General features: G+C 53.6%; 1 protein-coding gene across 8 annotated transcripts in view; it reads left to right on the forward strand.

The window, feature by feature from the left end:
* Nucleotides 1-4,425, forward strand: part of DAB2IP (DAB2 interacting protein) — a 186,077-nt gene extending 181,652 nt beyond the window's left edge. For 7 of the 8 annotated variants that reach the window (XM_032865771.1, XM_032865769.1, XM_032865770.1 and 4 more), the window contains 2 exons: nt 443-530; nt 1,323-1,769. In XM_032865771.1, coding sequence (XP_032721662.1) covers nt 443-530; nt 1,323-1,490 — 256 coding nt within the window. In that variant the 3' untranslated portion in view covers nt 1,491-1,769. Of the gene's footprint in view, nt 1-442; nt 531-1,322; nt 1,770-2,467 lie in introns of those variants that run through there. The other variant, XM_032865772.1, reaches the window with a different exon arrangement.
* Nucleotides 4,426-22,456: the final 18,031 nt, after the last annotated feature.

The raw sequence follows: 22,456 nt of genomic DNA on the forward strand, positions 1-22,456 counted from the left end.
TCATCTCACTGTGTCGAGTGCTGCACCTGTCTTAGCGTAGCCCTGGTGAATGCGGGTGGGTGGAGAAAGCCCTAGAGCCCTGCAGAGTTTTCATCCTCCCCCCATGCCACAGATCAGATCTTCTGACGCTACACCCCCTGCCTTGCTCTGGGGGGCGGGGAAGATCTAACCCCCTCCCCACCTACCTTGCTCCTGGAAGAACATCCAGAAATGGGCACCTCCAAGGGCTTCTGGGGGATTTGGGAACAGACTCTGGAGCAGGTTAAGTATAAGGAGGAACAGACCCATCTCGTCAGTGGTTGGAGGCCCACAGGACGGGCTCTCCTAGTATGTGCCCTCTGTGCCCGTGTGATGGCTTCTTCCCACAAGCCCCCTCCCCCCGCCCCACCTCCTTAGCTGCTCCCTCGAGTGCCAGCTGGACTGTCCTTCTGTCTGGTCACAGGCTGATGTCAGTGGAGGAGGAGCTGAAGAAGGACCATGCTGAGATGCAAGCAGCGGTAGACTCCAAACAGAAGATCATCGACGCCCAGGTGGGTTCTGGCCCTTTGGTCAGCCAGAGGTATTGAGGGACCTGGGGGAAGGAGCGGGCTGATTTTGACATCTCCACGTCCCCAGTCCTACCCCCACTGTAAAAGCTGAGGAGGGACAGGAGGCCACACTCTCTGATCCGAGAAGTCCAGCTTCGAGGTCTCAGTGGATCACAAGCTCAATAGCACAGGCTCTGGAAAGGGTGGGGCACCTCCTGCCCTACTGGGACAACTTGGTAGGTAGTGACCCAAGAGGGAAAGCTTTCAGGAGGGGTGAAATGGGGTGACAGCAGGCTGGGCTGACAGAGCAGAGGGGCTTTAGTTCAGAACTGTGGCTTCCCGGGGGACTGAGAGAGGAGGCACAGAAGACACTCTGGCCTCCATTCACCTTCCCTGCTCTCCTCCCCTCTCACTCACCCAGGAATAGGGCCAGGCCTTGCTCAGATTATGAGCAGCATGGACCTGCCAGGAGCGGTGACCTCTGTGTCACATACATGTATGTGAGCGAGGGCACAGACCTCATACCCTTGTACCTGATGGACAACACCACTAGGCCGCTCTGGGGAGAAGCAGTGATGTGAGAGACCCAGGAAGGCAGGCTTGAGGTCTCGGGCCACGGCGCTGAGACCGCCTGCTCCCCGGCCGCTTCCCCACACACCCACAGCCCCATGACCTCAGCCCCTTTCCCGCCCTTCGCACGCCGTGGGCTCCTGATCCTCCCCACGTCAGCGCTGGGAAGACCCCTGTCCCAGCACAGCCCCCTGCGGCCCCAACTAATGCCCTCTTTGCCCCCAGGAGAAGCGCATCGCCTCGCTGGACGCCGCCAATGCCCGCCTCATGAGCGCCCTGACGCAGCTGAAAGAGAGGTACAGCATGCAAGCCCGTAACGGCGTCTCCCCCACCAACCCCACCAAATTGCAGATTACCGAGAACGGCGAGTTCCGAAACAGCAGCCACTGTTAACCTGCCCGAGGAGGGAGGACTGTGGTGGCGCGGGGCAGACCTCAGCCCAGGGAGCCCCAGCGCAGGGGCGGGAGGCCCAGGCTCCCCCCCTTTCCCTCCACCTGCGGTCCAGGAGGTGCCACGGAGGGAGCCTCGACAGACTGACGCGGCATGGGCCTGCTCCCCTCTTTTCTGGCCCGAGAAGCGAGTTCGGTGCAGGCCAAGGAGACTGCACGCTGTGGGGGGGATGGCCTGGTGGGAGCAGCGGCCTGCCAAAATATGTCTCTGTTGGTTATTGAATTTGGTGTGTGTCACCTTTCTTTCTTGACCTGGCCAAGTGCATGTAGCCCCTATACCCTCCCTCGGGAGGGAGCAGTGCAGAAGGGAGCACCACAGAGGTGGAGGACTAAAGAGGCAGGGGCCCCGGCCCTGGGGGACTTGCCCATGGCTTCCCGGTCGCTTCCCAGGGCTGCCCGGCCAGTTGGCAGGCAGGGAGAGGGTGGGAGGGATGGAGCCATCAGAGTTCCTGTCCCTGCAGGGCTCCGCCCTCAGCACCTGCTCCTGCATGCAGTCCACCTGGGGACCCTTCCTGGCTGTGAGGAACCGAGGACTTCCCCTGTACCTGTCCCCAGATTCCCTACCCCACCCCCCATTCATGTTGCCAAATAGACCCAGTGAGGATCCTGGCTCTCTCTTCTGGGCCCTCATCTCTGTGGAGAGGATCCAGAGCCTCCCTCACTTGCCCCCCGGGCCCAGGTTGACCCTCCGGGCCTCCCCAAAGCCAAAGATCTGGGCGGAGCTGGCCCAGATGGCCCTGTGCCTGGTACCCGCCCTTCTCCCGGGGCTGGGGCGCCAGGACGTGGTGGCCGCGCGGGGAGTGGCCAGCTGGTGTTCACCCCAAAAGAAAGGCCGACCTTCCCTGATGGATGGTGGAAAGAAAGTCTGATGCCAGCAGGCCCTGAGAAGGTGGATAACTGTGATTTTTTTTCCTTTCACAGTATGCATTAGAAACAAAAGCCCGCTTGCTCGCTTGCTGGAACACAGGGGCCTTTTAAATTGAGCGTGCGCACTGCATGGGAAATAGCAGCCCTGGAGGATGTTAGCCTTGCTCCCTCTCCAAGACAGCAGCGGCCTGCACCAGGCCCCGTGTGTGCGGCCGGCCGCCTCCTCACCCTTCCCGGGCCCCCAGCCGAGGACCCAGGCGCTGCAGACAGGACAGGGGCACGGCTGGGGCTGGCTTTCCCCAGCTCTAGGCTGTTCTGTGGCTTCTCAGCCCTCCCTGCTCCCCCCCTCTTGCGGGACATAGGTGGGCAGGAGCTTGGGTCTGTCTCGGTCCCTCCCTGTCCCTGCCCCCAGCCCTGGGTAATTTGGGCCAGAGCTGGTTGTTTGCCCAGCCGCAGGGCCGTGGAGCCACCCCCTCCGCCTCAGCCTCGGGAAGCCGGGGAGACCCTCAGAAAGAGCCTGAGCCCTTCCCGGCCCTGGGACTGGAGGCCTGCTGCTGCCAGGGGCCGAGGTCCCCACAGAGCCCGCCGGGTCGGGGAGTGCGGGAAGGGTGGCCCAGATCGTGCAGCACCCCGTCCTGGCCCGTGCCCCAGGAGGGGCCTCTCAGATGCAGCCTGCAGTTCGGTGTGGCCAGAGACCGGCCGGTGAGGAGAGGGCAGGCCCCCCAAGGGTCACAGACCTCAGGAAGGAAGGCCGTGGGGGCTATGGCGCTGCCCCCACTCTTGCCCACACAGTCAGGGCCCAGCCCCAGTGACGTCCTCTGGTTCGGTCTCCTCCCCTCTTCCCCCCACCCCTCTCCCACCAATGCCTCGATGCCTCGTAGAGCAACCTCGGACTGAGCGCCTCTTAGCAATACGGGGGAGGTTCCCGGGGCCCCGGGTGGAGGAGGCCAGCGCGGGTCTGGTGCTGGCGGCCCTTGGCGTGGGTTGTGAGCTCTCAGGCCGAGAGCCTTATTTACTTAGTGCAAAAACTGTAAAAGTGTACAGACTCTTCACAGATTTTTATCTGAATTGCAAGTCTGACAATTTTTGTAAATGTTCTTGGTGTTCGACTGTAATGTAACTATTTCACCTAATGGTTGTACATAGTCTTTAGTCCTGGTGCTGCAGAGGGCTGCCCGGGACCGCTGCTCTCCAATGGTGTGTATTTTATTTTTTAATCTAGAGAACAGTATTGGGCAGGAGGAAGAGGTTTGGGATTTGGGTGTTGGGGTTTTTCCCTACCCGCGGCATGTACTTGCTGGCTTCGCAGTATGCGGTCTGGGTGGGTTGCTGGGGACATGCACCCTGACAGGACCAGCAAAGTGGCTTCTGTCCCAGCCACGCAGAACCCTCGTCCCAGTGTTGGGCCGGTTTGCCTGAGGGCCAGAGGGAAGGGGAGGGAGAGAAGGCAGGCCCTGCTCTGGGAAGGTAATGCCCCAGGCCCAATGGGGCCCCAGGCCCAGAGTCTGCCAGAGACAGCTAGCTCTCCTCCCCTGCCGACACAGAGAGGCCTGACTTTTTTGCTTAACTCTTACGTTTAGGGTGAAGGAAACTGCCAAACTTCCTATAAGTGAAGACTTTTTTTCCGACTGCCCAGAAAGGGGGGTGGGGAACCAAGACCAGAGCTCCACCGCCCCCCCCCCCAGAGCATCTGCCCCGGGGTACGCCTCTCTCCCTGCCCCCCCGCCCATCCGCGGAAGGCAGGCTGTCCAGGGAAACAGACCCTCTTTTCTACACCTTTGGCCCCAAAGCCATCGCCAGCCCCACACCACCTCCTTGCTCCCCCTTTTGTAAGTATGTGAAAAAGAAAAAATGCAAACGTCGGAGTCTTGGCTGGAGGTCCTCCTTCCAGCTATGACTTTTAACCATGTAATAATGTACAGAGGAAGTTGTTGGTGTTCTACAACTGTGTGGCTGTGCAATTTCTGTACATTTGCAATTAGAAATATTAAAGATTTATTTAGCTATTTTAAGCCTGACTCACCTCCCTTCAGCTGTGTCTCAGGAGATTTTCCAGGGGTGATTCTTGAGTTGTGGGCTTTACCGAGGGGCAGCAGTGCGGGGTTCACCCTGGCAGTAGTCGTGGACAGGGGAGACTCCCGGAGCACGGGAGAGCAGCAGTCTCAGCATACTGAGTGAACGCCACCTCCAGTAGGTGGGGGTCTCTCCGCTTAGGGAGTGGACTGGTACCGTCTGCAGGGCCCTTCCTGCCCCAAGAAGCTCCAAAGAGAGTTCTTTGCCGGTCCCACAGCTCCGGGGGATGGCATGGCTCCTGCACATCCTGTGGCAGACACCATCTCCTGCCAAGCTCAGATGCTTTCTCCAGGGGAGGGGCAGGAGTTTGGTCTGTGTCACCAGCAGGTCAAGGCTGAGCTGGCTAAACCAAGCTTCCAGTGCCTGGAAGGCTGAAATGCATGTGGCTCTCAAGGAGCCGGACCCATTTGCAAGGCCCCACCCAGGGTCTCTGAAACCAAGCAGCCCCCAAACCCCTTCGGCTGCACCCATGCAGGTAGAGGGGGCGCATTGCAGCCAGGGGCTGACTCAGCAGGAGCCAGGCCCCGCCCAGTAACCCCAAGGGGTCATTGCCGGTCCTATTCACACCTGGCTGAGAGGGGGCATGGCCAGGCCTCAGTCCATCCCCTCGGAAGGGGGACCAGATACAGTAGGGGGCAGGGATGTGTCTCATCAGATCCCCGATGGAGACCTCCCGTCTGTCACCTGCACAGGTATCTCTGGCTCCTGCCAGGGACTTGGACCCCGGCTGTCCAGCATTTCCAGAGAGAAACCCCAGGGCCTGTGCTTGTCTTTGAAAACAGTGGGAGGCCTGGTTCGAGAACAGCGTGGCATGGTGTAGCAGAACCCCATGTCACTGCCCACCTACACCAGCCAGCCTGTGTCCCTCTCGGCCGTGGGTGCCTCGAAACCCAGGGGCTTCGGGTGGGGGAGGGGCTGCCTCCCACCTCCCAGACCTGTGCTTCTCCTGGCTCGGCCCCTGCCCCACACCGCTGCCTGCCTGCCCAGCACCCCTCAGACTCTGCCCCTCCACCATGCCTCCGGCCATCAGCCTGGGTCACCACAGCCCTCTGGTCTCCTGTGAAGACCCCTCCCCATTGTCTACATTAGTACCCCGGCCTTAGACCCCCTTCCCTCCCAGGTGTCTTTGCTGTGTCTTTGCTGCCTTCGCCACCCAGCTTAGCCCCTGTGGTCTCCCTCTTTTCTCGGGCCCCCTTTTTGACAATCTCCTTTGATCACCTCAGCCCTGAGTCTACCCATGACCTATGCTCTCTGGGTGGCTGAGCACGGCAGATGAAAAACACCCCAGTTCGCACCGAGCCCCTGTGGGTTCCTGTGTCCCTCCCCTCTTTTCCCATCTCCCAGCCAGATGCCCTGCCTGCTCAGAGGGCCGTCCTGCCTGTGAGGAGAGGGCTCCATCGTTGACCCTCTGACCCTTCCCGGGCTCACTCCCAGCCCTCACTGCCTACAGCCACCGGGAAGGAGGAGACCCTCTTCCTGAGGCAGCCCCTGGCCAGGGCCCTACCCTCACCGTCTGCATCGCTCCTAAAACCAGCCCCACTGCTCTTTCCCACGGCACCACAAGTGCTCACCTGCTCCAGGCTGGCTTTTCTTCCCTCCCTCTTCACCCAACCTTTAAGGTATGCTGCCCCAGGGACCCTGTCTCCACCTTGTCACCTCCGCTCCTCCCCCTGCCCAGTTCCACCGGGCTTCACCTCCCACACCTCTACCGCCTCGTTGCCAAACCCCTGGGCCCCCTTAGAGCTTCCATCCCTCTGTCCTTGGTCCTCAAGATCAAGGACCACCATTCCTCCGCTGGGCAGGACCACGTAAACACCACAGGAGGCAAGGAAGTAGCCGCAAAGGAGCTAGATCATGTTGACAAAGGGCGTCTCTCAACTAATGTCCGGAAGCCATGACCTCCATGTGTGCATTAAGTAGCATCAAACAGAAAGCGAAAACTGGGAATGCAAAGGAAAAAAATCAACAGAAACACAATTACCTTCGAGACTAACACACCACTGCTTTTGGTTTATTATGGATGAAGAAGACAATAAGAACCCCGAGGCTTTTAATAATTCATAACGTTTAATAAGCAGGGATACCTTACTCTTGCCCCAGAGAGCACACCTTCTTTCTGAGTATGCTTGGAACATGACCCAAAGTCAACTATATATTGAGACATGAAATCCTCAGAAAGGTACCCAAAGACACAGCTGGGGCCACATTCTGTGCCTCGAAGCAATAAAACTAAAAATCAGTAATAAATGTTTAAACGAGAAAAAAAAAAAAGCTACCATCAGGAAGTTTAAAAAAATAAATATTGAATCAATAGAATTAGATTTTTGAAAGAAACGTCTTCTCATTAAAGCGTAAGGACCACACTCATTTATCTCTTTAACTCCCTAAACGCCACCCTGACAGGGAAAGGACTGGAAAGATGATCAGCAGTGAATGTGGGAGGAGACTCAGTAGACAGGAGAATTTGAAAAGCCTTGGCAGATGGAAGCTGAGGAGGGAGACAGACAAATTGGGGTGCGCTGAGCAGCCCCGCCAGAGAGGCTGGGGAGTGAGAGGTCCCAGCATTATGGGACTGAGCCAAGACACCAGGTGGGAAAAAGGAGAACCAGGCCCCAGCTTCCTCCCCTGCTCTGCACAACCAGGAAATTTCTCTTTATCGTCTCATCTCCTTGGAAGGAACTGGACATTTATTCTATGGAGGAATCAAACCAGGCATGCTCCAGACCTGGGGACACGAGGCAGAGCAGAGGGCTCTGTGAGGTATAGGTCTGCGAGCTGGTGGCAGGGGTTAAAGTGAGCTTCTGCCCCCAGTAGTGCTTGCCCCACACTCACCTGCACTGCTCCCAGGATGCCCGGAGCCCATCATCCCCCCAGGCAGCCCGACTGGAACATTCTTTGGAAAACTGGCTTTGGAGAAAAGACCCCCAGATGCCCCAATGCCAAGACTGCATCTCTGTCCCAGCATCCCATAACGTCACCCAGCAATTAACATGTTCTGTGTGCGTGCGTGGGAGTGGGAAGAGCACGGACATCCCAGGAACGCCCCACCCCCGCCCCCCAGACTAAGGAAAGCTTCCAGTGAGTAAAAGGAACTGGATATGAATTTCTCTGGGCCTTTGCTTCAATATGGCAATAAAGCCCCTATTTGCAAATATAACAGCTCAAGAAAGAATGAAGGAAAGCAAGGAGAGAAGGAGGGAGGAGAAGAAAAAAAAGAAACAAATCTAACGTGAAAGAGAGATGAAACCAACCAGCCCAAGAGAGGAAACAGGAAAGAGAGAGACAATGCAGGAAAGAGAGGATCATTAAAAAAAAAAAAAAAAAAAAACAACAACAACCAAAAAAACAGTAATAATCCCAAACTCTAGTATCGTTATGGAGCTAAAACAAGAACAGGTACCACGAAAAAGAAACCAGGATCAAGAAAAGACTATTAGATTCTTCACAAAAACAGAATATCCAGTAGAAGTGATGGAATACAAAGTTGGGGTGCGCTTCCAGAAAGTACAACAAAATACACAAGCAGAGAATGGGACGGAGCGAGGGGAAAAAAATCTAGAAGCTCAATCCAGCTCATCCCAACATCTAACTACTGGGAATTCCTGAAGGAGGGGAAAGAGGAAAAAGGAGACCTGGGTGGCCCTGTTGGCTGGGCGTCCCACTCCACTTCTGCTCAGGTTGGGGATGAGCCCCATGGGGACGGGGCTTGAGTGTGGAGCCTACTTAAGTCTCTATCTCCCCCAGGGGTGCCTGGGTGGATCACTTGGTTAAGCGGCTGCCTTTGGCTCAGGTCATGATCCCAGGGTCCTAGATCGAGTCCCGCATCGGGCTCCCTGCTCAGTGGGAACCCTGCTTCTCTCTCTGCCACCCCCCATGCTCGCTCTCTCGCTGTCTCTATCATGCATGCAAAAAAATAAAGAAATAAAAATACTTTTTAAAAAGTCTCTCTTCCCTCCGTCTGCACGCCCCCACTCACGCATGCAGAGTGGGGGCTCACTCTAGAAAAAAAAAAGAAAGAAAAAGAAAGGGAAAAAAGAATAAAACTTTAAAAAGATAAACAACAAACAAACCCCAATACTCTAGGGGACACTGGAATGATGAGCTGGCCTCTTTTGCCTTAATTGCAAAGTTCGATGATTTTTCTGAATGTTCTCTGACAATGCAAAGCGCAAGGTCTCAGTGAGCGGACAGGCAATGTGAGTGACGGAAGCAGGGCCACCTGCGACGACTGTCACCGGAGCAGCAGGTGGGGCCCGGGGTGAACTGACAAGCACTTGCCCTTCCTGCAGGCGTGGCTCCCCCCAGCAGGGCACACAGCCACGGATTTCCATACCGTGGCTTTTCTGATGGACCTGCACGTTTCCATACCCAGCTCTACCTCTCTCTGAGCTCCACATTCCCAGGGCCATGGGCCCACTTAGCATCGCCAGTTGGCATCCGGCTCCACGTGCCCGAAACCGAGCTCCGGACTTCTCCGACCCCAAAACGGCACTGCCATCCTCCCCGTTGCTGTCACCAGGAGCCAGGGGTGACTTCTTGATTCTCGTGCATGAAAAAGGACAGATGGTTCTGGAATGGTGGTCACGATCTAGTGGGTGTGAATGGCAGGAAGTAAATCCACATGCCCCCAAACCTTTAAAGGAAAACAAATTACACAGTGAGTGACACGGCCGAGCCGTGGAAACAAACATGTTACTAACTAGTGATGATTTCCTCCGCTGTGCGGGGCTCAGCAGGGTGGGACAGGAGGACGGGCCCTTTCTGCTCCATACTATTATTGTGTCCATATTTCCCAACCAGTCTTCATTGCTTGTTTTGGTACGGAGCCCTTTAAGAACAAGTAAAACATATCCATTTAATGGACAGCCATTAAATCTATGGAATAACAAGGGATGGCTAGAGCTATTAACACTACATTGGGTGTAAAAGCTGATAACAGGACCGTATGTCCAGGAGGATTGGAGTTTAGGTTCTAAAATCTATTTGCAAAAGCAAATCTGGAGTAAGAGGCAGTGGAGGGTAAGTAAGAGCTTGAGCCAGGGCGTAAGGGACCCTGGGCTTCAGTCTGATGTCTGCTGATATGTGAGCTTAGGGGATTGGGGCAAGTCTGCTTCGTCTTAACGGCCCCGACTCTAGGTGGGACTGACCGTCTCTGCAACTGTCCGCAGAGATGCTGTTTGTCACCCCTGTCCATCCACAGGTGCTGATGCGGAAATGAACATTACCTGCTCTGGGAGCAATAATAATCATTCTCATAAAGATCTTAAGATAAGGGGCGTCTGGGTGGCTCTGTGGGTTAAAGCCTCTGCCTCCGGCTCAGGTCATGGTCCCAGGGTCCTGGGGTTGAGCCCCATATCGGGCTCTCTGCTCAGCAGGGAGCCTGCTTCCTCCTCTCTCTCTCTGCCTGCCTCTCTGCCTACTTGTGATCTCTGTCAAATAAATAAATAAAATCTTTTAAAAAAAGATCTTAAAATAATAATTACTATTACTAAGGACGTACACTGAGCAGATCACAAAACACGGACAGAGAGGGGGCGAGGACTTGTATTCTACCCCCCTGTGCTTATCAGTATTTTCTGAACATATTTTTGCTTTTTAATAAAAGCACATTAAAAAAAAAAGAAAGACTACCTCAAACAATAGCCAAGATCACCCTCAAGAGTGAAACATACCTGATGAGGTAAGAAGTTAAGATTCGGTTGTAGGACTGCCCCTGTCAGCGGCACATGCCAGCAGCCAACTATAACCACCGCGCAAGAGAAGACAAAAGATGGGGTTGTCTTAGGATTTCCCTGGGGGTCAGCTAAAAACTGGTCACAATTCAGTAAAGTGTCTACGTATGCAATAAATATACAAAATTGAAACTGCTTCTCCATGGGCGCTCATACCTGGATCCCCCAGAGAGGTGGTCCACATGGTCTGGGTGGTGCCCGGACCCCCGGCAAGGGGAAGAGGCCGTCTCCAGAGCACACCCCATCACACACCAGATCCTGGTCTTATTTTCTGATGATAACTACAGGACAACTACGCAGCACTGTTTGTTGAATTCGTATTAAAACATTCATGTATGCAACATAAATGTTTAAAATTTACTGCTATTTTTGTGACTCTCTTTTGGCATTTCTTTGTTTTTATATATCCTTGAAATGCCCAGAAAACAAATTAACCGAGGATGTCTTGCTCTCTGAGACACCTAGTCAGTCGGAAACAGAAAGAATCCCTTTCCCAGAGGACGGTGGTCTGACTTTGGCCACGTCCTCCCGGCCAGCCAGTGACTCTGGGTCAGTGACAATGAGGGGCCCAGAAGCCCCACTCACTGGGGGCACAGGATCCCCAGGGAAGGCTGGGTGGGGTCCCGGGATGGGGGTGCGCACACTTGGTGTTTACACCTTGCTGGTGCATGAAGTTGGGCTTCCTGCCCATCAAGGAATCCAGCACTGAGATCAGAAGCACCCCCTCCTGGGTGCCTGGGTGGCTCAGTGGGTTAAGCTGCTGCCTTCGGCTCCTCCTGGGATCGAGTCCCACATTGGGCTCCTTGCTTCTCTCTCTGCCTCTCCCTGCCATTCTGCCTGCTTGTGCGCTCTCTCTGACAAATAAATAAAATCTTTAAAAAAAAAAAAAAAAGCACCCCCTCCCACCCTCCCCCAGGATTCTGATTTGGCTCTCTGGAGAATCTCTGGACTGCCTTTGTTTTAAAATGTTTCTAGATTTTACCTTTCGTTATGAAAGTAACAAATGCTTGTGTTAAAAGATACGTTTTATTAAAATTATGAAACCATGGCTCTCACGCAAATAAAATGAACGTATGTTTAGCATTTTTAAAACTCATTAATTAAGGAGGAAACCCGCCAGTTGTCACAATCCATTCGGAGGAGAATTTAAAGAGCCACATTTATATAGGAAATCACAAATGCTGAACAAATGTTACAAATAGATGTGAAACTAGTCTGTCCACGGGGCCATAATCAAGGGCATTCCACTGGGCACGATCTATTTGTGTTTCTACCTACAAAAGGGATAAGAATCACGTGCCTTTTTTTTTTTTTAGATTTTGTTTATTTATTCATGAGAGAGAGGGGGGCAGGGGCAGAGGGAGAAGCAGGCTCCCCACTGAGCAGGAAGCCGGATGTGGGGCTCGATCCCAGGACCCTGGGATCAGGACCTGAGCTGATGGCAGTCTGAGCCGACTGAGGCCCCCGCCTGCCCAAATCATATGCCTTTTCATCAGGTTTTTGTGATCGAAGGAGCTGAAAAGTAGCTCAAGGATAATGAAAAGCAGTTTCCGGGTCCAGGAGTCGGGTAATCCTTGTTCCCTATTTTGAAGTCTTTCACAAATTTTCCTGACACCTGTGAAAAACAACCACAACAAACAGAAACCTCTAAAGTTAAAAGGGATTTCCTCCTTCACAAATCCCCTTCTTGATGGAAATCGTTTGTGAACCGTTGATTGAGATTTCTGACAGACTTTACTCCTGAGCACACAAACTAATAATCTTTAAGACAAAAATGCAATCACACTCCCCACCAATGGACAGTTTGCTTTTTATACTTGTCAGTATATCATGGACACCAAACAATTTATGACAGATACAAGCCTTTTCCTAAGCTGTCCTTGTCTGTCCCCCTGCGTGCCTTCTCTTTTTTCTTCCTTCCTTCTCTTTTCTTCTTTCCTTCTCCTTCCTTCCTTCCTTCCTTCCTCCCTCCCTCCCTCCCTCCCTCCCTCCCTCCCTCCCTTCCTTCCTTCCTTCCTTCCTTCCTTCCTTCCCTCCTTCCTGTTTTTTTAATTATTATACTTGCACATAGTCTAAAATTTCAAGCCCCGGAAACAAGTTTAAAAAAACTAACAAACAAAAAACAAAAAACCCAAAAACCTTCCAGGGGCACCTGGGTGGCTCAGTGGTTTAAGCCTCTGCCTTTGGCTCAGGTCATGATCTCAGGGTCCTGGGATCGAGCCCCACGTCGGGCTTCCCGCTCAGTGGGGAAACTGCTTCTCCCTCTCCCTCTGCCTACTTCTCCCCTTGCTTGTGCTCTCTCTCTCTCTCTGTCAAATAAATAAATAAATAAATAAATAAATAAATAAATAAATAAAATCTTTAAAAACAAGAACAACAACCACCTTCCGATTTGGATAGAATTCACATTTACAGTGAATTTGCTGAAATCAATAACACAAAGAACACCCAGATTCTCCTAGTAACGCTGTTACCCTATTTGCCTTATCATTTGGTCTCTCTCCTCCCCCACCTCCCCCCCACAATTTTTTTCTGAACTCTTTGAAGATAAGTGACATACGTCATGGTCCTTTACCCCTAAGTACTCCCGGGTGCATTCAGTAAGATTGGGATCCTCTGTTGCGTAATCGAGGATAGTCATCAACCTCAGTCAGTTTCACATCAGTCCATACTGTAATCCGACATCACATTCCAATCTTCTGTGTTGAACCAGTGATGTTCTTTTATAGTATTTTTCCCTCCAGCACGGGATCCAGTGGAGGGTCGAGACTGTGTTTAGGTATGGTGTCTCTAATCTCTAGAGATTCTAATCTCTATGGTGTCTCTAATCTCTAGAATATTTCCATGGCTTTTCTCTATTTTACCATGTTTTGGAAGACTGCGGCCAACTATTCCCTCCTCCTTCTTTAATAGAAATATAATGCTGCAATTTGTCTGATATTTCCTTGTAGCTAGTTTCTGGTTATTCATTCTTGGCCAAAATAATGCAGGGAGCACATTCTGTTCCATCTGAAAGCCCATGATACCCGTCTCTCCCTCACGGGTGATGTTCATTTTGATCATCTGATCAAGGTATGGTCCTATTTCTCCATCGTGTAATTACTGGGTTTTTTTTTTCCCTTCTGTCTTGGTTCCAACTAATAAGCAGCCTATGGGGGAGACATTTTGAGACCATGCAAATATCTTGCTATTCATCAAACTGTCCCCCTAGATTTAGCAACCATTAACGATTCTTGATTGATTCAGCCTTTACTAGGATGGCTACAAAGGATGATTTTCCAATGCCAGCATCCCTTTTCCCTTACCAGTTGATGCTCGGAATTTTGCTGCCAACAAAGGATCTCCTTTCTCTTCAGGTATTTATTTATTATCGGTACATGGATACGTGAAGTCCTATTTTTAAGGATTTATAAGTCATTGCTTAATTATTTTGGTGTTCAGACAATCCCAGATTTGGCCACAGGAAGCCCTTCACGCTGGTGCCCATGTCCCCTGACACCCTCAATGTCTTTTTGAACCATTGCCTTATTTTTAGCATCGTAAGAGGCGCAGGCTTACCTTGTACCCTCTCCTCCAGCTCTGGATCAGTCATCTCCCTGAGCAACTCTGGGGATTGGAATTATGGACCAAGACCTGAGAGCCACTAGAACATCCTTTCTTTTTTACCTTTTCAGCAGGCAGAGCCAGGAAACAAATAAACATCTGTGTATGTGTGTGTAAATATGTGTGTATGTATGCACATGCACGTACAGTACAAATATGCATCCATACGCATACACATGTGCGCACAAACCTGGAAGGTATCAGGAGTTGGCACGTAAGTCTCTGATTTCACGGAATCCGAAATGTAGCAGCTGTCAGGGGGGCCCTGCATCAGGCAGGCAGGAAGAGCCGCCGCCGTAGGCTGAGCAGAAGGGAAAGACACCTGCAGGGGGGGAAACGGAGCTGCTCCCCATCCCGGCCCCCCGGTGGGCGGGGGGCACAGGATCAGACTGAGTGGAGGGAATGGCTGAGCCTGCCAACATGGTACGCAGATCCTCGGGGAGATTCGCTCTCAGACAGTCCTCTCCACAGGGCAAGGGAGAGTCCTGCGTTGCCCCCCACGGTGCCCCAAGCCTTAGCGAGTCAGGATTGCGCAAGAGCCTCAGCCATCCTGAATGAACTCTCAGATGATTCAAATAATGCTTCATCAGTCCACAGGAGTGTGCCGTTAAGCGGTGGGTGCAGCCTGAAAAAAAATCCTTGGGGTTATAAAATATCATTGCCGACAGCAAAACCCAGAACGCACGTGCTTGAAAGTCAAAGTCATGCTTCATCCCAGAATATCGGCTTGGGGTCTTATCCAAGAATATTGCAAAAGACAAATAACTGGAAATTTGAAGAATTAAACAATTAATCCCAGCAGAAAAACAGCAAGCTGCAAAGAAGGAATACAAACAGCAATAAATGCAAATGTGGCCATCGACGCCGATGATTCAAGAAAAGCAAATGGGTGTGATACTGAAATCTCTCTCTCTCTCTCTCTCTTTTTTGCCTAGAGGTGGTTAGGTAATTAACAAAAAAAGGAATCAACCTAAGTAGAAAAAAATATATATACATTAAAGAAAATATATGTTCTGGCATTCCCTCTGCCATCCATGCATCAAATTGTCCATGTGGATTTGTCTTTTCCATGATTAGGCTCTGGAGTCCAAATTTATTCAACTTTCCATAATTAACACGGACATAGTGCTTGGCACAGGGTAGGTTCAAAAAAGGAAGTCGTGTTTCTTGACCACAGAGCAACTAAAACAGGAATTAATAACAAAGGTTTATGGGGATATAATGTACAACTTGGGGAATATAGTCAATAATATTGTAATAACTTTGTATGGTGACAGATGGTCACTGGCCTTAGCCAGGGGATCATTTCAGATTGTATAAAAAATACCGAATCCCCATGATGTACACCCGAGACTCATCGGGTATTGTCTGTCAATTAGCCTTCAATAAAAAACAAAGTTAATCTGCTGCTTAAAAATCAAAAATGTGTATGGAAGTGTGTATGTCACTATACGTGTGTGTGTGAGTGTGTATCAGGTGTGCCTGCTGTGAGAGGTGTGCTGTGTGTCCATGTGGGCTACGTGTATCCTACACACCGGGGTGCGAGGGGGTGTCTGTGGGCGTGTCTCCGTGTGTGACTCTGTCCCCTGTGGCTTGCACACCCGCATGGGTGTGTTCCCCATCTTGGTTGGTGCAGAGCTGTGGCCAGTGTGTGTGGCCCGTACTGAAGGGAGAAGCCCTGGCCTGTGGCTCCTGGGGTGCGGCCAGATTGTGAGCTCCGGGGGCTGAGCCCCCGGCCGGCCTGGCTCCAGGTCCTTCTGTGGTCGTGCATGAGGGCCAGGGAAGCCAGGGACAGGGCGATGAGCAGACAGACCCAGGGCAGCGGGCAGAGGGCAGGACAGGAGGACAGCAGGGGGCCTGGTATCATGTCTCTGCAAACAGCACCCAAGCACAGTCCCCAGCACCCAGCTTCAGCCCCACATGCTCCATGCTCATCATTCCCTCTTGTTCTCAACCTGTACACAAGGAGTGGGTTCAAGACCCTCCCACACCTGCTTCTGGTTTGGAAAACCGGTCCTGGCAAAGGCAAGGGGCACGTGTTCTTCCCAGGAAATAAGCAGCACAGTCACGTTGTAATAAATCAGTGCAGGTTTCAGAGCAGCACGGGCTCTCGCGGGCTCCGCGGGCCGTGGAATCCAATACATTATGCTTTAGCCTGTTGGCTAATGGGCTGCTGCTGGACGCCATGTGACCCAACCTTCCGGGGACGTTAAACGATGCTGAAAAGTGGCCCAGATTTATTTACTGGGACCGTGCCTGTTCCTGCCTCTGGGTGAGCCGGGAGGTGACGAGTCCTCGTGAGCAGGTGGGAGGAGCTGGGTTTCCCTGCGGCCCCGGGGCCTGGGCAGTCCACCTGTGGCCTCCCTTTTGGCCCTGCATCCGGGTCTGGCCCAGCCCAGGGTGGTCACTGGCTCCCCGGATGACACACCACCCCACGACTTACACGTCAGTTTCCCCGCGTGTCAAATCCTCCATTCACTCAGCGTTTCCTCTTATTACCTGTGTTGTTCATTCATTCACTCCCAGAACATTCCATCTGCTGTGGACTGAGCTGTGCACTGGGAGGTGCCAACAGGATGGCGCAGGCCCTGCCCTCCCACAGGGAGGTGAGGCGGTGGCCAAGCCCCTGCCGTGGGAGGTGCCCTCAGTGTTGCCTCCTATGAGCCTCGTGGTGTCTGTGCCCCATGTCCCCTCGTGGTGTCTGTTCTCCGTGTCCCCAGAGCCCTGGCCAGGTTACAGCCGCCATCCCCGCTGCCTGGACTCTGGCCTCCCTCCATGGCACCCGCGTACCACCCACGCTGCCTAGCCCACCCTCCAAATTCGAAGCTTGTTTATTTTAAAACACAAGCCCCTCTGAACACTCTTTGATAGCGAAGAAGAAATCTTCCTTGGGCCAGCAGGGGCTGTGGGGCCTGGCCTCTCTTGCCAGCCTCTCCCTGCCTCCTCCTCACCACTGCTTTCCACCCCCACAGTGGGGAACCCCCCATCCCCAACCCACGCAGCCATCTGCACTTAGTTCCCCACTCCCTCCCCGGGGGCTCCCATGGCAGAGACGGCTGTACCTGACCCCATGCCTACTGCGTCCTCCTACGATGCCCCTTTGGGGGAATTAGAGGAATAAGGAGAACCTGCTTCCTGAATGGGCCCTAATTTTTTATCTGGAAAGAGCAATGGACCTACTAATGAAAGGCCTTCACTGCGGACTCACAGGCCAGACTCTAATTACCTGGGAAGAACCGGTCTGCTGCATTTTTAAAAAATTTGCATTTTGCAAAGTGTTTAATGGATATTTATGCAAAAGAAGAACCTATTGGGTAGATGCACGACTTTCCATTGGGCTGAAAGGCTGAGGAGGTTCTGGGTCTGCAGCTCGCTTCATGCCCACCGTGTCTGGCAGTCAGAGGCTGCCTACCTGCCCGCCGGCCTTCCTTCACTCGGGCACTCATTCCACATGCATTTCCTCCTCCGTGCGGGGCCCTGGCTGGCCGTGGGATTCAGACATCAAAGAGCACAGCCCTGCCCTACAGAGAGATTCACCTTAACCTGGGTTCAAGGGGTAACAGGAGGGCTGTGGGGCCCCAGGGGAGGGTGAGTCCATCCTCGAGCAGAGGTAGTGGCCACAACACCTGGAGGAGGAAGCTGCCCAGGCCCACAGGGAAGGAAGGGCATTAGGAGCAGAAGGAAGAGCATGGATGAAGCCAGGGAGGAACGGAAGTGCCTGGGGCGTATGGGAAATGGCAAAAATCTGGGAGAGCTCAGGTCAGGTGTATGGGACCCAGAGGCAGCGGCTCTCAGGAGGCCCGCTTGTTTGCCTGTAGGGGGCGCCCTGGGTTCTCCTTCATGTGTCCTTGACCCCTGTGCAGGGCACAACCTTCACGGTTGCCCATGGTGGCCCTGCTGGTCAGGGCTGGGGAATGCTTGACCCCACATGGAGGTCCCCCCCAAAGCAGGTGAGGCTTTTGAGCTGGATCCCGACGATGGGACGCTGTCCTCCAACTCGAGGTAGGAAGGTGACATGATCAGATTGGCATTTCAGAAAGGCCACTCTGACAGCCTGAGGAGAGTGTGTTGGAGGCAGACAGACAGTTGGCTACCAAAAAATGGCCCTGATAGAACACATAGTTTGCAAAAATATGACAAAAGGCTAAGTCTTCTCATCTGCCACGAGATGCTACAAATCGACAAGAAAAAGACTAGCAGAGAAATGGGCAAAGAACATGAGCAACCACTTCACAGAAAAGGAAATACTAGAGGTCGTTTTTTTCCCATCCATTGGCAAAAGTGGGCATTTTGAGACTATGCTCTGTTGGGGAGGGTGTGGGGATCTGGCCCTCTCACGCCTTGGTGGGGGGGAACGAAAACAGGTCCAGTGTCTTGGGAGAGCACTTGAACAATTTATCGATTGCAATTTAAAGTGTGCGTCTCCTTTGACCTGGTCATTCATCCTCTTGGGTAGAGCTGGACAGGTAAATCGAGATGCGTGTACATAAATAAGAGTCCCGTTATGGGGTAACAGAAAACCGGACACAGTGTGAATGCCTCCCCTGGGGACCAGCTAAGCGAACTACGTATTAGAAGCGGCTGTAGGGCGTTGTATAAAGGCGCGCCCTAACGCCCTTAAGAGACTGAGGCTCGCCTCCACGTCGGTGTCCTGCAACAACGTCCAAGAAATAACGCCCCGCGGCGGAAGCCGAGTGCAGGGCAGCCTATGAAAGAGAGGAAAAAGGGAACAGGCACATACCTAAGACTTCTGGTGTGTGCGCACACTGTCTTTGAAAGAACGTATCAACCCCCAGGAGTGATAGTTGTCTCTGGGGACAGACTGGAGGACTGAGGGACTGGGTGGAGGGAGACTGCGTACGACTGAACATCTTGGTGCCGTTTTATTTGTTTTAGCCGTCTATCTGCATGTGTGCCATATGTGCATTTAAGTCTGTGTGTGTGTGTGTGTGTGTGTGTGTGTGTGTGTGTGTGATATTTACATCTCCATTGTGTATTTCTTTGAAACCGACAACAACCACGTGAAGCCCAGACGGGCTGAGTGTCTTTCTCGTGTAGTGGGGTTGGCATTTTACCTACTGTCCTTGGGGACTGTTTTTTCCTGAAAGTAAATTCCCCAGATATCTTACAGGAATCGAAACTCTTTAAAAGCCATTTTTTTTTAAGATTTTATTTATTTGAGAGAGAGACAGTGAGAGAGAGCATGAGCGAGGAGAAGGTCAGAGGGAGAAGCAGACTCCCCATGGAGCTGGGAGCCCGATGCGGGACTCGATCCCGGGACCCCGGGATCATGACCTGAGCCGAAGGCAGTCGTCCAACCAACTGAGCCACCCAGGCGTCCCTTTAAAAGCCATTTTTAAAGGAAGCCTATGTAAGATGTACAATGTTCTTCCATATCTTTTTAGGCAAAGAATGTGGAATGTGAACGAACACTTCCTGGCTGGCCCCAAAGCCGAGGGTTCTTTGTCCCCGCACTGAAAGTCCCCTCTCTGCCAAGGCGCTCGTCCCTTCCCTTTCCCTGCACCGAATGCCACTTCACCCACAGCATGTGAGCGCACTGAGAAGGGCTGAGACGGGGAGTGTCATTTCCAGACCCAGCGTGAGTGGCCTCTCTTGGGGCTCCCCTTGCTGGCCTGCCATGTGGCCTTGTGGGCCGGAAAGGCGGCCTTCCGCAGCCTTAGGCAAGGCATGAAGCTCCTCTGAATCCCCATTTCCTTGGCTCTAAAAGGAAAGTGATGCCACCAGCCTCCCTGCCAGGGCTGCCGGGATTCCGGTGCCTGGGACCAAGCCGGTCCATAACGTGGGCACCATTAGGCCACTGGCCTCCGTGCCACGGTTCCCCTCGGCCGTGGCTCTGAGGCCAAGCTGAGCAGTTCCCAAGGCCCCTGCTCTATAAACTTGGCCAGACTCGGGCAGCCTCCAGGAAGCACAGACGGGCAGGCGAGGCCTTTCCTCAAGGATTTTACCACACTGTGCAAGGGCTTTTTCAGAGAAACATGTGCTGACATGGTGCTGCTGAAGGCCTCCCCCAGAACCTCCCACGCCCACATGTTCTGGGACACCTTCCTTGACAGGACTCAGCACCGTGTGAAGGGGGAGCCCCCTCCACACCCAACTCCCGAGGCGGCAGTGCTGAGAACCATCTGGAGTGTGGGGGCTCCACGAGGCAGGGATCCCAAACTGGCCTGGGCGTTTACAAACTGAGCTGTCTCGGGAAAGCCCTTCTGCCTTGGTTTTGAACCTCAGTTTCTTCACCTGTGAAATGGGGTGATGATAGGAATGTCCATTTCCTGAACTTCTCAGATGAACGCACAAACCCATAGCGTGTGTCCGGCGTGGTCGGGCCAGTGTGTGTGCTTGGTGAGTTGAGGATGTGGGGGACACTCCCTCCCCCCTGCCCTGTGCACAGCTGCCACCTGCTCCCGGAGGAGCCCTGCCGACATTCCACTCCCTGCACCGAGTTCGCTCTGTGCAGGGCCCACTCTCCTCAGTGGGCCTGTGTACAAGGCCGGCCGGAGCCGGCTTAGCTGGACCCCTGTCTCCAGGCCAGGGGGCCCCAGGGCTTGGGCTGAGGGCACTACTCCAGCCTGGGAAGGGCCACCCTGTCTGAGAGCCTCAGCCATGCTGGAAGCTGGGTCCAGCCCCCCTCCTCTTCAAGGGGAAACCTCAGGGCTCACCAGCTTCGGACTAGGTTTTCCAGGTGATGGGAGACCTACCCAGAGATCTTGGAGGCAAGCTGCGGCTAAGTGACAGGCTTGGCATTGGGTTTCTCGGTGGGGAGAGACAAGATCCTTCATCCTCTCCACAGCTCCGGAGTCTGGCAAATCCACGCTCGCCACGGTGCTGAGCTTCTGAAAGGGACAGTAGGTGAGGATGGGGTGGGGGGGACACTCTGGACAGCTCTAAGGTGAAATGGATGACTGTTTTCTTGGAGCAGCAATTTTATTTGAAGATTTAGAGGAAGAAAAATCATAAAAAAGATACTACGTGCTCGCCAAGTCTTGTTTCATTTCTTCCAGCTGGGTGGCAGGAAGAACTCGTCTCCCAGCGTCCTGTGCCCTCAGCTTGTGGCCCTGGGATCCGGTGCCAGCCAAGGGCTTATGCACAGAGGTGAAGTCAGCTCCCCCTGAGCACCCCACCCCTGCAAGCCTCCCATCTTCTCACAGACACCCAGGAAGCCGCCGCTGAGAGGAAAGGGCCCAGGCTGGAAGCAGCCTGGATCCTGCCCCCTGACTCAGGTCAGGTTTGCATGAGAAGAAAAATCACCCTCCACGGGGTTCGGCCACTGTGATTTGTGGGGATTCGTTGTCACCTCAGCATCACGTAGCCTACCCTGACTAAAATAAGGACGTAATATGAAGAAGGCCGTACTTCTAGGACTTGTAAAGCTAAAACATGAGGCTTCAAATAAGTGTCTGTTTGCCACTGGCCTCTGTGGGCCCCACTGGCAGACCTATGACCTGTCAGGGTCTGGGCTGCATTTCAGCGAGCACAGCGGCAAAGGGGCCCAGTGACCCTGATGCCGCGGCAGCGGGCTCCGGAACCAGTGCGAAGCAGATTTAAACTACCAGTGAGCAGCTACCAAGGTAGAGTGTGTCAGATCACGTCTCGAGCGTCTCATGATTAGAGACAAGTGAGAAATGAGCCCAGCACCGGCCTCCAAGGGCCCCCTGTCCCCAGATTGTTCTGTGGTGGGTGGGAGAAGCCCCTTTACCCCGGGAAACCCTGAAACTCCCTGGGGCCCTGGTGTGAACCAGCCGGGACACCGAGAACCACCGCCTGAACGACACAGGTACATTCCCTGTGTCCAAGTGGCTAGGGCCGGGGTAGGGTCACAGCTGGTCAGGTGGCGGGGGGGGGGGGCGGCAGGAGAGGCTGCTGTGTTTAGAACTTTGAACAAGTTATTTCCCCAAGGTCCCCAGCTTTGTCACAGATAAGAAATTGGAAGAGATGATGGCGGCACATGAAGATTTTTCCTCACCTGCAAGCTCCGTCCGTAAAGCAGCTCAGAGCCTAGAGGTACCGTGGACTCTGGGAACAGACCTCCTGCCTCCCTCCCTAGAGGCCCCTGGGCTGGTGCTGGCTTCTGCTCTTCACATTCCCTCCCCCAAGAGGCATTTGCTGGCATCACTAGCTTTGCTGGGCATTTGGGGCAAGGCCCTTCCCCTCTCTGGGCTTCCCTCGCTTTACTGGTCAAACTGACGAACAGCAGCCACGGATAGAATCTTGTCACTGAGTCCATTACGTGTGGGAGATACAGTGGGGGCTGCTTGGGCTAGAGCTGGAGGTGGGGACTGAGCCCTGAGAGGGGCCACCAAACACCCACGGGCTCCAGCGGGAGGCAGAGGTATGGAGAAACCCTTGCAGCCCCAATGGCCCCACTCACCCCTGCGAAGATGTGTCTGGCCTGGCTGCAGAGGGCCAAGGCCGATGTCACCTCTGAGGCTGCGGGATGGCCTCCCGGCAGCTCTGCCACCGGGCTGAGCTGTGACCTGCAGACCCGGGAGTCCAGAACCCGGGAGTCGCTGGCAGAGACGAGGAACACAGGGAACGCACAGCCCCTGAAGCTTCCCTAAAATGCAGCACATGGGGCCAAAGAACAAAGGAGTCCCCTGGGGTCAGAGCCAGCCTGCAT

The sequence above is a fragment of the Lontra canadensis genome, unplaced genomic scaffold, assembly GCF_010015895.1.
Source record: "Lontra canadensis isolate GAN:19392208 unplaced genomic scaffold, GSC_riverotter_1.0 scaffold30, whole genome shotgun sequence".
NCBI classification, from domain to species: Eukaryota; Metazoa; Chordata; class Mammalia; order Carnivora; family Mustelidae; genus Lontra; species Lontra canadensis.